Below are 14,944 nucleotides of genomic sequence, written 5' to 3' on the forward strand. Positions count from 1 at the left end.
TCCTACCACCAGAAATTAACAAATTATAATTTTGCGGGTTTAATTTTTATTACACGATGTTGTTCCTTCACCGTGGAAGTCAATTGTGAGCATTTGTTGAGTACGTACATACATTAGAAAAATTGGTACCCGCCTGCGGGATTCGAACACCGTTGCATCGCTCAACACGAACGCACCGGACGTCTTATCCTTTAGGCCACGATGACTTCAATATGAAAAAGTTATATTGTTTTTCTACACTAAGACGTCAACAGTGCCAGGTTACAGCCGCAGAGTTTTGTTCGGTATGCAACACGGTCATTAATAAAACACGAAACAATTTCAATAAAATATATTTATTCCTACACATTCATTAAACATTCCAATCATGCATTCACATACCGACTCTAAACTATTGTATTGGTATTAAAAATTCTTATTAAAGCACAAATTTCTTTATCGTACATTTGATTAACAAACAATATATTATTATTAATTTTTAAAATATTTCACCAATTGCATACGTTAACATGTACTTATGGGTAGAATAAAAATGTCATTATATTTAAATATAGGCCGTATAATAATCGTATTCAAAAACATCACCACACAAGGCCAGTTTCTAACAAAAAAATGTTCGTTCGAAAATTGACGCAGAGCTTTTTGGAGGGAACACGATCGGCGAATTAATGTCAAATCAATTGCATTAAAAAAAAAAGTTATAACGGTGGTCTATTTCCTGTGAAAGTGAACTTGTGTGAGAAAATAAATTCACTGAATTCTTAAAAAAAACCGCTTTGGTATAAGTAAATTTCCGACATTTTGTTGCGAAATCATTCCATCTATCCGGTTTTCGTTTAATATTATTATCCCAATTGATTTTTGTTCAGATAACCTCTTCAGGGGTGGTGAAATTATCGCATATAATCCATTTCTCATAGAGACAAAATACTAACAAAATAGTAACACTGTTTGAAACATAGCAACCCTATTTTCGTCATCGCAGCGGAAGCGGGAGGGGACAAAATGATGAGCAGCAACGCAAAAATATGTACACAATCGTTCTCGGTCCCTTAAAACTGTACGAACATTCAATTAATAAACCAGTTGTAAACACAGTCCACTTTTAATCTGATAAGCCTTGCATCCAACATCTCACCGCATTAATACCAACAAACACAAAAAAGAACAACTTATAAAACATACATATTAATATCACTAATTATTATTTATAAAATTACTAGCATCATTAATATTTCATCATTGGGCATGATTTCTAAAAACATTTCAATTTTAATTTTATTTTACATGGATGACCGACTCCAGTGCATCTGGCTAAGCAGTCTCCGGAGCCCATGGACACAGCTATCCTGGCAAGCGCCCTTCCACAAGAGATCGAAGTTCCATAACGGCTGCTCTATCCTTCGAACACACGATCGGCTCACATCCGATATAGGTGGAATAGTACCCACGCATGCGGGGTAGCCATACACAATACCACCACTAAGCTATGTAGTTACATTTACGCGATATCAAATAGCGTATAGTGTGTAACGTACCCAAATTATAGAATTAAAATTTAATATAGTAACAACGGCGTTTTAATCACACAAGGGGTTTATCAAACGGTATTTGCTGAATAAAACACGCCATTTTCTTTTTTTTTTTTGGAAACTAATATTGTTAAAAGCAATCAATAAAATCTAATGCGTTGTTTTATGACACCCGTGTGACGTAATTATGTGAATATTTCATGTATTTCTCTTTGTTTACTACATATGACGTCACACACGTAACATGTGACAATTTAGAAATACAAAAAATTTGCTTGATTCAAATACATAACGATTGGTCGGTCTGATGCTGGTGTGCACGTCACTCCGCAGGTGCCGGCGGAAGACCAACGCTGCAGTATCGATTGAGTTGATCTGTTAGGCATTGCTGAGCCGGTAACCGTCCACAAGCCTCGTAATTTTTTTGTTTTTGTACCTAATTTATGATTGGAACAATTGTTTATTATTATTATTATTATTAAACGTCAATTTAAATTTGCACAGCAATTTCAAACGGTTTAAGTGACGCAATCATTGTTATCAACAAAATTGTTTTAGTGATGTCACTCATAGGAGCATCTCTGTACTGATGTGTTATCAACAGGAAAGCCTAATAAATTTATTGAAACTAGTTTCCATGGTACGCTTTACATTGCCGCCTTGATATGGAACTCCGAAAATTTCACTCGCATCGGCATGTTAACGATGCTGTCCTATTATTCAATATCAATCGTTGAGGATGAATGGGCCACATTAAAATCCTTTAATTTTCTTAGGGCGTTTGACATATGGTAGGGTTCGGTACGAACGCGTGGCCCGGCGCCAGAGTCCGCACGCTGCTGCACTCAGCCAAGGGGGTCCGGATGCTGAGACGCCCGCTGCGGCGGACCGGCGTCACCGTGTACTTGGGGCCCTCGGACCTGCGCCTGTGAGCATATGGGAAAAACAGTTATTCTTCACAAACAGTTATTAATCACCATTACGCTGATGGGATGTTGCAAGCTATAACTATTTTTTTATGATTGAAGTATTACTGGTTGCCCGGAAGCCTTTCCAGTTTCACCACGACAGGTGGGCGAAGGCTCAGCCAGGAGGGGTTGGATTTGCTAACAACTGCCCGAGCGCCTCCAAAAGAGACCTAACAACTCAAGAGCAGCTGCTTCGCGAATGAATCTAAATACTACCGGATCGGAATCGCGACCCGCTGAGAAGATCCGGCGAGAAACTCAGCGGGCTGATGCATGAGTTAGTTTGCACGTCCAGTTCTACGAGTACGGTTATCGAGAATCGTTATGATGGTAGAAGTGATTATGAGGCAGAGGAAGGTAAATTATAACTCCTGCGATTGACCATTGCATAGATTAGCGAGTCGACATGGTCCGCTATATTGGCGTGAAGAACGGATATAATGAATTAGCATTATTACATTTCTTTTACCGAATTAATAAATATTTTACAAAAAGAAAAATATATTGTATAAATTAATAAGTTAAAAAAAACGTTTTAATAGCAAACCTAACTATCTTGATCCGGATATTAGACGACATTATTGATGCGTAGGCAAATTATAAATGGCAAATTTTGAGATAGGTAGCACTTGCTAGTGTAAGTAGCTAGAATAGCTACTATTGATTGGGTAGGGAAAAAAGAAGATAAAACTATGTTGAAAGATTTCTTAAGTAGACACAGATCATACAAATACAAGTTTTTTTTATTGCCTTTGTAAATAGAGCATACAGCCCACCTGAAGGTAAGTGTTTACCGTCGCTCATGGACATCGGCAATGGCAGGCGCAGAGACAAGTCGCTCACTACCGTTAAGCTGTGTTAATTGAAGCGCGTTTTTGGTTTGCTGCTTTAGCTTATAGATACAAAGCATTTATTTTCAATACAAAAATGCATATTCAAAAGGTTACTTTATGAAATCGAAGGCAGCTTTAGGTTATTTACTAACTCTATACCAATGAGAACTATGGAAAAACTCTTTATAGTGAAGAAATACAATGCGATAACTGACTACCGTTCAAACTAGAATGTACGATGGCTGAGCAGCATGACCAAATCTCGATATAACGATATAATTGTACCTACCCGCACTGGTTCGCGATGCAAGCATCACTAATCGCTATATACAGTATGACAAACATATTCTACTTACAATTTAGCTTGTTGAACAGCGAAACGTATGATCGTACTTTTGAAGACGTTTTTGACGTCTACCATTTTGGGATCGATGCAGCGCCGCTTACCGCTGTTCGGGCTGATCTTCAGCTGCATGAACTTGTCCAGTAACTGGTCGAGATTCGCTTCGACGACTGAATGCTGAAAATGATATCGATATATATATTATAGGTTATATAGACATTGCGATCTCGTGTATCGAGGTGAGGAGGCTGCTGTGACAAGCAAGTGTAACTCTCAGAAAATGTCATTGACCGACTCGGTAGTGTAGTAGTTAGAGGGCCTGGCTGTTGCGCCGAGGGTCGTGGGTTCAATTATAATATCGTTTAAAGTTTGTTTGCCACCAAGCCAAAATCCAACAAGCCAAATTTTTTTTTTTTTTTAAATTACCTCAGTTCCCTTAGCGATAGCCTCCTCCCAACACTGTACGGAAGCCGGCAAATCTCCTCGTCTCTCTTCTAGAGCAGCCCTGCACTCCCAGTAAGCAGCCGTGTTGGACGCGTCAGGGAATCTCTCCCTTATAGCTCGGAGCCAACGAGCACTTTGCTCCCAATCGAAGCCCTGAATTTATTATAATTTGTAATTTAACTATTTTACTAGTTCTATAAAGTATGTTGTGAAGTTGCATGGGTTGGAGGTATGGACTCATGTGAGCTCACACAGGTAGGTAGCACATTGAAGCAGTTATTGTAGTATAAGACTCAAGACTTTTAATTTATTTTTCAAGGTGGGTGGTAGCATTTATATTGTTGATTTGAGCTCCGGCAACTACCTAACACAAGGCCAGCCGTGAGCTCGTCCAGCCATGTAAGCAGTAAAGCAATGTATCAAAATCCTTTTACCAATGCTATATAATGATTCATGTCAGTTTTATCCTGCAAATTTATTACTTTGTAAATTTCAATGAAGTTACATGTTAATCTACATCCTAATATTACGGCTAGGACGGCAGTAACAGCTGTTTTTATAGTACGATTGATACTTGGATACTATCTCGTAGGTAACCACTTGTAGTGTCTATGGGTCATCAAGGTTCACCAGCAGATATGTGGATGAAAAGAACAAGATAATATTTTGTTACCTCTTTCAGTAAATCAGTAAGGTCATTCAAGGCTCCCAGTAATATTTCATCAATTTTAAAAACGTCTGTCGATGTCAACGTACTGTCAGCACTCTCATTGAAGTCAACGCTTTCACTGACGCAGCTAGCTCGCCGCCAATTCACTGTATCTTTGACGTGTTTGTTATTCTCATTCATGTTTTCGACATACGAATCGTCATCGCTGTCAGAATTCAGAGCAATATTCTCTTTATTTTCCTCTTCATAGTTAAATTGTGGTAATTCTTCAAAGGCTAAAGGTACAATGTCTTTGTTCGATAAATGATTGATCCCAAAACATTGCAAATGATGGTAAGTGTCTAATGATTTGCCACGTTTTTGTAACCAAGATTTTAATCTTGCTTGTAGTTCTTCCGGGCGTGGCGTATTGAAATTCTGAGGTATCGGAGTCATGAATTTAACCTTCTTCCTTTCACTCTTAATAGCTGATATAACTTTGTCAGCGTTTACTGTTTCATCTTCGTTAATGTGTTTTAAATGCACATTATTTAACTTATCACCAATTGAAGCCCACTTATGAATGCAATTGCCAATTTCATTTTTGCTTATTCTCTTGAAGTGTACAGCAGATATAGAGCGGCGAACTGGTGGCTTGGTCTTGACGGCAGCATGAGATTTTTCAAGCAGCAACCCTGAGCTTTTAATGACCTTTTTCAAATAATTTGGATCAGTTTTTAGTTTGTTGATGTCATTATCATGGTTTGCAATCACTTTGGGTTTGTATAGCCTATCGAAGACAGATTCCCGGGTATTTGTATCTGACATCTTTGGTATCATTGTCTTCCTAGTTGCTGTCATAGTTGGTTTCGGGTTACTAAGTTTTGGTGCTGCCAAACTTTTTCTTGTATGTTTTACCTCAATTTTTGGAGCATTCAGTTTTTTCTCATCCTTTGTTACTTGATGACAAGCTAGTTTTGATGTACCCATCATTGGTATCTTGCTCCCAGTTCTGTTATTTGATACATCTGGTTTCTTAAAGTTTTTCTCAATTTTTGTTTCAATTTTAGGATCATTAGCAATGTTTGATTTACCATTATCATCTTTTTTAGGCATCAAAGATTTTCTAGCTTCTGGGGCTGTGAGAGGCCTTTTTGTAATTACTCCATTAACATGAAAATTGTTTTTATAGTTACTATTGACATTATTTTTGGTTATATTTGATCCAGTTTCATTTTTGATCGACTTACCGGCCACACTACCATTTGACACAGAGTTCTTGGGTTGGGTGTCATTTTTGTTATATTTCTTGAGGTTTAATTCCCGTAACTAGAAAAGTAAATAAAAATTGTATAATTTAAATATATTGAAAAGGTCAGGTCAGGACATTTGTTTGACTGCTGCACCAGTCAAGTTCCAAGCTGCCAAGTTCAGTTCCTGTCGAGTGTTTTGCTTAACACTAGAGAGTACTATCATGATGCAATAATGTGGGCATGAAACAATTATTCATTTAAATATATAAAATTCTTTATTACTAAATTTAGACAATATGTTGTGGATTAATTTGGGGAAGTGCTCATAATGATTTTTTTATATTAAAAAAATATGATAGTGGCATTATTATTATAATTTCTTATCTATTGGGGTATGTATATATTAAAATGTAGATTTTAGTGTCAAATTTATTTCTGGTATCTTATAGGCTATTTATACTGGACTATATTTAGTCATACATCAAGATTTAGCTTCATTTTATGTACCACGATATTTATTTAATTATTTGTATGCGTTTTTAAATGTAGTTTTAAAAATTTCATAACCATCAATGGCACTAAGTCTACCAGCTGACTATTTCTATGTAGATATATTTAGTTAGATTGATAGACTAAGGATAGGGCAGCACGTTTCAAGGTGGCATTAACATTGTTGAGGTCTATGAGCTCTAGTTACCACTTAGCACCAGGCAGGTCATGAGCCCTCTGATGGTTGGGTATTTAAGGACTAAAAACAAAAAAAGGTACTTTTTATTTTTACCTACTACTTTATTTTCTATTATAGTTGTTGGTTGTGAGAAATGATTTTCTGAGGCAAGCATTACTGTGTCGTAACCATTCATAATCAGGAGTCATCAAACTGAGCCCCTTTCTGGACAAGGCCAGAAGGAATCGTGTGAGTCTATCCGATATAATGTACACTTGTATTTCTGTGTTTTTATAAATTAGCAATTCCTTGTTGAATTTTTGTATTCTATTTAATTTGAATAATATTGTAATTGGGTTATATTAATGTTTTTGTTATTAGCTTCATGGAGCTTGCGTGTATCTTAATTAATTTTGTTTATCTAATACAGAATATTGTGAAGCTTTACCTTTTCGATTCGCGCCTTTTCCCTAGCGATGCGTTCTTCTCGGAGCTTATTCAACCGATCAGTTACAGATTCCATTTTTAAAACAACAATTCACAGTTAGTGCCTTTTTTAACAATATCTTATGTATGTACCTATAAATATTGAAATAAGCCGAGAGAAACACGTCGTTTAATTAATCTGGATCAATCACGAAAACGGTTGAACAACCGCTTATTTCAAAACAAGAAAACAAACGTCGATTCAAATATTTGAAAGAGGAAACACGTCAAACGTCACTGTGGGTTTTTCCATAGACTATAAAACTCAATAGACAATATTAGGTAGAGGCTACCATATAGTAACTATTTAGTAGCTAGGCGGTTTGCAGTTCCAACAATTGGTTGAAGAAAGAGATAGTTTCCCGATGAAAATTTCCAGATTACAATTGCTATTTTTATTGCTGAAGATTATAAATTAACTGTATTGTAGTTCCTGTGTAATAATTGTAAAACCCTTTAAATAGAATGTCTTAATACGGGCATATGTACCTACAATATAGTATATTTGTTTTAGAAGTAGTTATAGTAACAACATTATCATTGTATTGTTGATATTTATGTATTTGTATGTGTATTCTTTCTTCAATCGATAAGTATAATGCGATTAATTTCTTTCCTGCTCCGTGGATCCGTCAAGACATGTTTTGGGCGACGGCGCGGCAGCTTTTCGGTGAGTCGGATCGGTAATTAGGGACGGTAAGGATGATAAGGGTTATCGTGTCGCGCCGCTTTGTCGAAGTAGCATGTAAGCTCACATGGGTCACCGTTTTGACTATATTTGTCATAAAATGGTATTTGTTCAAATTTTGGGGTACGACATTTGGTATACAAATACCTAGGTACTATTGAGACTTCGATTTCACGTCTCAAAGTGGGTTCACGTTACGACATTCACCTTACGAGGCATCCAGTGAATATCTAGGAACTCACTCCACTATCCATTTAACAATCAGGTTATTGGCAAGATCGATTAACCAGCTAGGATAAAAAAAGAAAAAAAAGAGAAATAATGAAAAAATACGTGTGGCACTCAGAGACTGCCGCGGTAAAGCTATTGCATAGCATTTTTTATGAACTTATGCAATTTTAATTAGACAATAATAATTTAATATTATAACAATAATAAATTAAGACTACGTTAAAGGACAATGCCCAAAAGTGGGCCAACTTTATGTCAAAACTATTTGTACTTGAAAAACTATGCTTTATTTTTTCACGTTGTTTAGTTTATGTATCAACATTTCTTTCAACCTGGCATTGTTTTCCAAAAAAAAAAATTACTTATTTGATAACATCCCAAAACTATCCATGCCATAGTTTTTAAATTCGCCAATAGGCAAAGGGCTTAGTCTATACAGCCTTATAGCAAACCTATATGCTTTCAAACGAAAGAGTTGTTTGTGACTTGAACAACAAATAAAAAAAAAATAGCTAATGCTTTTATTTCACAGGCTTCTTAGTTTATTTTTGTTCAATTCAATATTTATTGTAATAATAATTATTACTTAAAACCATGAATTATTTAATATTTTTAGATATTAATGATTCCATTAGTAAAATTATCAATGGCCTACCATTACTCTATTCTTATTATATATGATCAGAGAATTTTGGCAGCAACCCGAGTGAAGCGTCACTTGAATTTTTATTTTAATGTTTTTTTAATAGTTTATTGTGTAATTTGTATTATTTGTATTTGTAATATTGTGTATAAAAGGTCTGCGTAAGCTCATGCTCAGTCAATGTGGTATTCGTCGATTTGACGTCAAAACTCCCAAAAAGCAATAAAAAGAGATACACCGGCTTTTTATTGACATAAAAAATATATAACTTCGACAGACTAGGCTGTATAGGCTACGCTCTTTGCCTGCTTATTGGTGAATTTAAAAACAACAACAATATCGTTGCTGGCTTCCGGATTTCATTTCATTTTATTATTATTATGAGGATATAATAATAATAATAAAATGTACGTAAGGGCTTATTTCTAGCAACATTAACCACAATTAACTTATTTAATACTGTAGATAATTATGAGAGCGATTATTGATTTCGAAGAAAACAATTAACAACTTAATTTTAGCTGCAGAAAAAAACAGATTTCTCTTAAACCTGGGTGAGCATATAAAAATCGTTTTCTGAATATGAAACGATATTTCTTTGTCTATCAAATTAAGTTAAAACCATCATGACAGGACAACTTTTTTTAGGGGCCCAAACGCCCATAGAAAATGGGCATTGTCCTTTATAAACATTAGCAAAAGCAAAACATTAACTGTCCCCTTCACACTCATAGAGAGAGAGATGGGCAGACTTTTAAGGATGCGCCATGGATGTGCATGCAGTGTGCACCGCGCGCATATTCACAAACCTACACAAGCGCAACGTGTGAATGTGTTGAACGTGAGCTAAATGGTAAGAGGAGTGGGGGGTGTGAGGTTTTATTTTCGTTACGGTATTGTATATATATGGAGGTAATTCTTGATTCGGTCAAGCTATGCAATAGCTTAAAAATTGCTTGGAAGAAAACTTCGCCATCTCCCTCTAATATACGCCTCATGATTTATAGATGAAATCCTCCCTACTTTACGGACATCCGATCGATTGTGTCGATAATGTGTCTAAAGTTTTTTTTTTTAATTGTGCCACTTTAACCATTGCAACTTGTAAACAAAGTAAATTAGAAATCAATAGTTGTTAGGATGATCCTTTTTACATAGAAACAAATTAACCACGTTCTGACTGACGCCACAGCCAAGCACAGGTTATGCTTAAATAAACAGCCTATGAAAACAAAAAAATTAGCCTACAGAATTAGGCAATGTCCCGAGCAATTTTTTTTATTGCCCTTGTGGCGAGGCGAGCAGGCGAGTATATAGCGCACCTGATGGTGAGCGGTTACAGTCGCCCTTGGACGTCAGCAATGCCAGCCGCTGTCTACCGTTAAGTACTCTCCACAAGCCTAGTTTGAAGAAGGACATATAGAGCTCGGCAATCACCGGGGAGGAGAGCTCATTCCAAAGCCGGATGATGCGTGGCATAAAAGATCTTTGGAAGCGCACTGTGGATGAACGCAGTGGTTCTAGGTAGTATGGACGAAGGTCTAGGTCTTGGAGATGATGGGATCATCACAAGCAATTCCTCAGAACACTCCCTGTGAAACATATGGTACAAAATACAGAAAGAACTGAAGTCCTCCGCAGACCCAGAGGTTCCAAATGATGCTAATGTACAAGAGCCAGGGTAAAACATTTAAAAAAAAGCTTCGGGAATTGGATTACAACATCGTGGTTCCTTTAAAAACGATTTCAAATAAAAACAAAAAGAAATCCGCAATAATCATTTAATCTTCAAATGTTTTATTATAGATTATAAAAATATATAATTTTCATTAATTTTAAACGACAAGTTAAATAACTAAAAATTGGCACAATACATTTTATAATATGTGAAATGATAACAGCATTTACGTTTAAGGCAAAAATATTAAATGTGAAACTAATTTTTATTTTAATATTATTATCTTTTGATCTTAACAAAATGCTGGGTGTTTCGAAAACCGTTCTTTAAAGTGAAGGCGAGGTGTTGAAAATAATGGAAATACAAATCGTTATAAGCAAATTTTCTATTTGGCTCGTTTTTTCCTGCAGCACGCAATGAACATCAAATGAGGCCATCAGCGCAAAAGTGGCCTAAGCTTACCATAGTTATTATGGAGCAATGAGTGGTGGTAAGACCTCTTGTGAGTCCGCACGGGTAGGTACCACCGCCCTGCCTATTTCTGCAGTGAAGCAGTAATGCGTTTTGGGTTGAAGGGTGGGGCAGCCGTTGTAACTATAGGTACTTGAGACCTTAGAACTTATATCTCAAGGTGGGTGGCGCATTTACGTCGTAGAAGTCTATGGGCTCCAGTAACCACTTAACACCAGGTGGGCTGTGAGCTCGTCCCCATATAGGCAATAAGGTTTTTTAAGTTTTCATGAATTTGAATTTGAGTAGACAAAAAACAATACGCGCAAAAATAATGTTTCCAAAGTCATCTGTTATCTATTGCTGAAACTAGGGATACGCCGGTTTTGCATCAAAACTTATTATATTTTAAATAATAAATTGCAATATACATATTATTATAGGCATTATTATGAAAAATTGTGGGTAGACCACTTTTGCGCTGACATATATAATTTTCCGCATAATACATTACAGTAGTGCATATTAATCCTCTTTTGGCTACACATTTTATTAAGCGAGACGAACAAAACGAACCTCTATTTACTGAATGCATAAAGACTATATTAATATACGTAGTTTTCTTTATTATTATTAACTTAATTTTTTTAGCAAATATCTCGCTAGCACTCCGGACGTTGACTAATTTGACTATACATACAAAAAGCATATAACTAACCTAATTTAAAACTACCCACAACATTGTATTGGAATATGTATTTATTAATTAGAACCCCTCTAGCCGCATGGGTGTGCACAAAAGTACTTTTAATGATACACAAAGAATTTCTAAATTATGCTCGGTAGTACATTAATAAAACGCTTACCCTAAACACGTCAAAAGGGATTAATGGAAGCGCATAGAGAATTTAATGTAAATGGATATTTGATAATACAGTAATCCTCCTTATAACACGGCGCTCTTATAACGCATATTCATATTACGCGATTTCGGTCCCTCGTATAATACGGGTATTCCCCCATATACCTGACGAGGGGATTTAACACGTTATATTTCTTTACTGTGAAATTTATAATGATTTGTGCAGTTCTTATTTAATTTCGTCGTATCTTTGCACATTGTGCCAAAGGTGTTGTTATAAAAAAAAAAAAAAATAATTTATAGAATTTGTGTTCCTAGTTTTTGAATTGCAAAAACATCGGTTATTTTTTTATTTATATTATATTTATACATAGCGCGTTATGTGGGGTCATTTATGTGCGTTATGCGAGGATACTCCAACAACGCGTTTCCGATAACGCGGAACCAACCTGTCGTGTTATAGAGTGGATTACTGTATTTATAACCGGATTCTTTTACTCTTTAAAAAAAGTTGGTCCCTTTTAGACTGAAAGTTGCTGAAAACAGCAAGCAGCTCATCATGACAAATGAAACTGAAACTTGTTTTAACTGTCAAAACCTTATTGGAATGTTTTCAAAGAACTAAATACGACATTAAAATTTCTTAAAATTATCTAGAAATGCAGTAATTTTTTATTTATTTTAAATAAACCTTAATAATTATAACATGACTACAGTTTCTACACACGAAAATATATCAATTAACGTTATAAAAAAATTATAAAAAAGACAATCATATTACTCAGACTGAGCTAGGTTTGAAGGGCGGGGTCTACTTCTGAATAATTACATAATTTAGAGGCGTGAAACTGAGAAACAGTTTTGGATGTGGCACTTTATAACTGGTAACTCAGGAACGTCCATTTTGTATAAAACCAAACAGATTTATTTATTACACGCGGCTTTTTACTATGCTGTGACGTCACACCACAGCCCCGGTACCGTGCACATAAAAACATCGTTTTTTTTTCAAGCATACGGTGCGCATAAAAATACTTTTTTAAGCACCATTATAATTATTTTTTATTTTGAAAAAAATACACATTCTTAACTAGTCAATATATATTTTTTCATTTACATTTCAGTAAAACCAAGCTTAATTATTATTATTTTTGAAACTAAGCATGTACGACTCTTAGAATTTTTGTGTAGGGTTTTTTTCAACAAATATTAACGAAATTACTCGACCAACATATCGTAAAATGGATTTATCTCTGTTAAGCTAATGCTATAGGTTTTTAACTTCAAATTCAATTTTATAAACATCAAATCAAATTTAGTTTCTGTTGAAGACATAGTCATGTTATTTGCGTTTTCTTCTTTCTTTTTGTTTTTAGTTTTGTTAACTTTAAAATGAAATAAAAATAATTCTAACCTTGGAATAGAAAATGAATTTGATATTAAAATTTACAAAAGTGAATTTCAAATTCACAAAATTGAATTTGTAGTTTACAAAATTGGATTTGTCGTATATAAAATTAAATTTTGAAGTTTATAAAATTGAATTTGAAGTTAAAAACTTGTATTACGAGGGAGGAGCACCGGAATAATACGATGGCCTAGTTGCATCCTTTTCAAACAACCTATTGAAATAACATAATAATGGTAATTAAGTTTCTCTTTTCCGTTTTGGTTTTTGAGACTGGTCGAATTAGCTTTGTTTTGACGAAATGATTACACCGAATTTCGACAGTTGACTATAAAATCTTAATTTCCCATTATAACGTGATCCACTGTTGTATTATTAACATTACTTCTTTCCGCCTAGCGATTCGAAGAAACTGACGAATTTATTCACTCCTATGTTCTTGGGTAGATCGTCTTCGGGCGGATCATTAGCTCTGATCACGTCCTTTGGAGCACCGTTGCTGTTATGCACCATTTTGATTTCGTTCGAAGTCCTGGCTTTCTTGTCGACTCCGTTAGTGTTTATGTGGTCATTGACCGGTTTGTGTTCATTCGACTCTAGTTGGGCCGGTTCACTGAATTCCAGTATCATTTCTTTGACGCTCGGTGCTTGTTCGGGGGTCTCAGTTTTCTCTGTGACTATCAAAGTTTGGGAGCCATCGTTGTTTTCAAGGAGTGTGGTAGTTGTGATTTGCGTTTCAACTTCGGCTCTGTCGATTTGGTCAGAGTCACTCACGACTTCTGTCCTCTCTTCGGAAACGCTGGTCTCTTTGTTCATGACTTGGGTTATGACCACTGTCTCGATAACGGACACTATTTCCGGTTCATGTTTGGGCGCATCGATTTCTGGTTCATTTTTGTATGTATCGATTTCTGTTTCTTTTTTGCATGTATCGATTTCTGATTCATTTTGGTATGTATCGATTTCTGGTTCTTTTTTGAATGTATCGATTTGTGGTTCGTTTTTAGACTGGTTGGTCGTTTCATCCCAGATTCTGTAGTGTTTGTCGTAGATTTTCTCCCAAAAGTCCATCTTCTCTTGGTCCGGGTTTGAGATTAAAGTTAATTCTGAATTTAGATTTAGACAGTATAAATTGTCGTTTGTTACCGGTAGCCAGTTGGTGTTCAAATAGTGGTTTTCGTCCGGTATCGGGTTCCTGAAATAGGTTTTAGTGTCGGAAATTTGAGGTTTATAACGGAGACAAATTGTAAATTCTGATATAGTTTTGTGAAAATAAAGGTATCATTAAATTTAATATGTTCACAGTGGGTATTCAGTTTTAATGGATGTAAGAGCAAGTTGCTTTTTAAGCCTTCGTCAAACAGAACGCGTACTTAACGTCGCGCTCTTCAAATTGACTAGATGAGTCTAACGCTCCTTGACGCAACGCATTCGCCAAATCATAGTGCCTTTCGATAGCAGTGTGAAAATTTAAAAGTATTAAGAAATCGAGTGATTCAGATGTGGCATTGTATAAGCATGGGTATTTTCTAACTATTAATATTATTTTTTCGGGCATTATCTAGTATTTTAATACACATTCACTCGGACGCTAAAATAAAATTTGTAAAAAATTACAACGCCTGACGTCAAAGCGTCCTAACGCCGCGACAGAGCGCTGCGTACTTATAGCGCTGGGGCTCTGTTTGACGGTATGTTACCATAGTAGTACAACACATCTCGGCGTCATAGCGCGGCGTCCGTTTAGCGCTCGGACGCGCGCTAATTACGCGTTCTGTTTGACGAAGGCTTTAAGCCAAATTGAAGATA

The 14,944-nt window shown here is 35.7% G+C and overlaps 2 protein-coding genes across 4 annotated transcripts in view; both read right to left on the reverse strand.

Moving 5' to 3' along the window:
* Nucleotides 1–319: 319 nt before the first annotated feature.
* On the reverse strand, nucleotides 320–7,411 carry LOC101739044 (uncharacterized). Its single transcript, XM_004930702.5, has 5 exons — nucleotides 7,138–7,411; nucleotides 4,794–6,098; nucleotides 4,103–4,273; nucleotides 3,690–3,853; nucleotides 320–2,458 (listed from the first exon to the last, which is right to left on the reverse strand). Exons 1-5 carry the CDS (start codon nucleotides 7,210–7,212, stop codon nucleotides 2,305–2,307), a joined length of 1,869 nt encoding a protein of 622 aa, XP_004930759.1. The 5' UTR covers nucleotides 7,213–7,411; the 3' UTR covers nucleotides 320–2,304.
* Nucleotides 7,412–10,504: 3,093 nt separating this feature from the next.
* The window catches only part of ae48 (alpha-esterase 48), a 37,588-nt gene continuing 33,148 nt past the window's right edge, over nucleotides 10,505–14,944 (reverse strand). Inside the window, exon 4 of one of the 3 annotated variants that reach the window (XM_012694267.4) lies at nucleotides 10,505–14,330. In XM_012694267.4, coding sequence (XP_012549721.1) covers nucleotides 13,517–14,330 — 814 coding nt within the window. In that variant the 3' untranslated portion in view covers nucleotides 10,505–13,516. 3 annotated transcript variants of the gene reach the window in all.

This window comes from Bombyx mori, chromosome 23 (genome assembly GCF_030269925.1).
Source record: "Bombyx mori chromosome 23, ASM3026992v2".
Taxonomy (NCBI): Eukaryota; Metazoa; Arthropoda; class Insecta; order Lepidoptera; family Bombycidae; genus Bombyx; species Bombyx mori.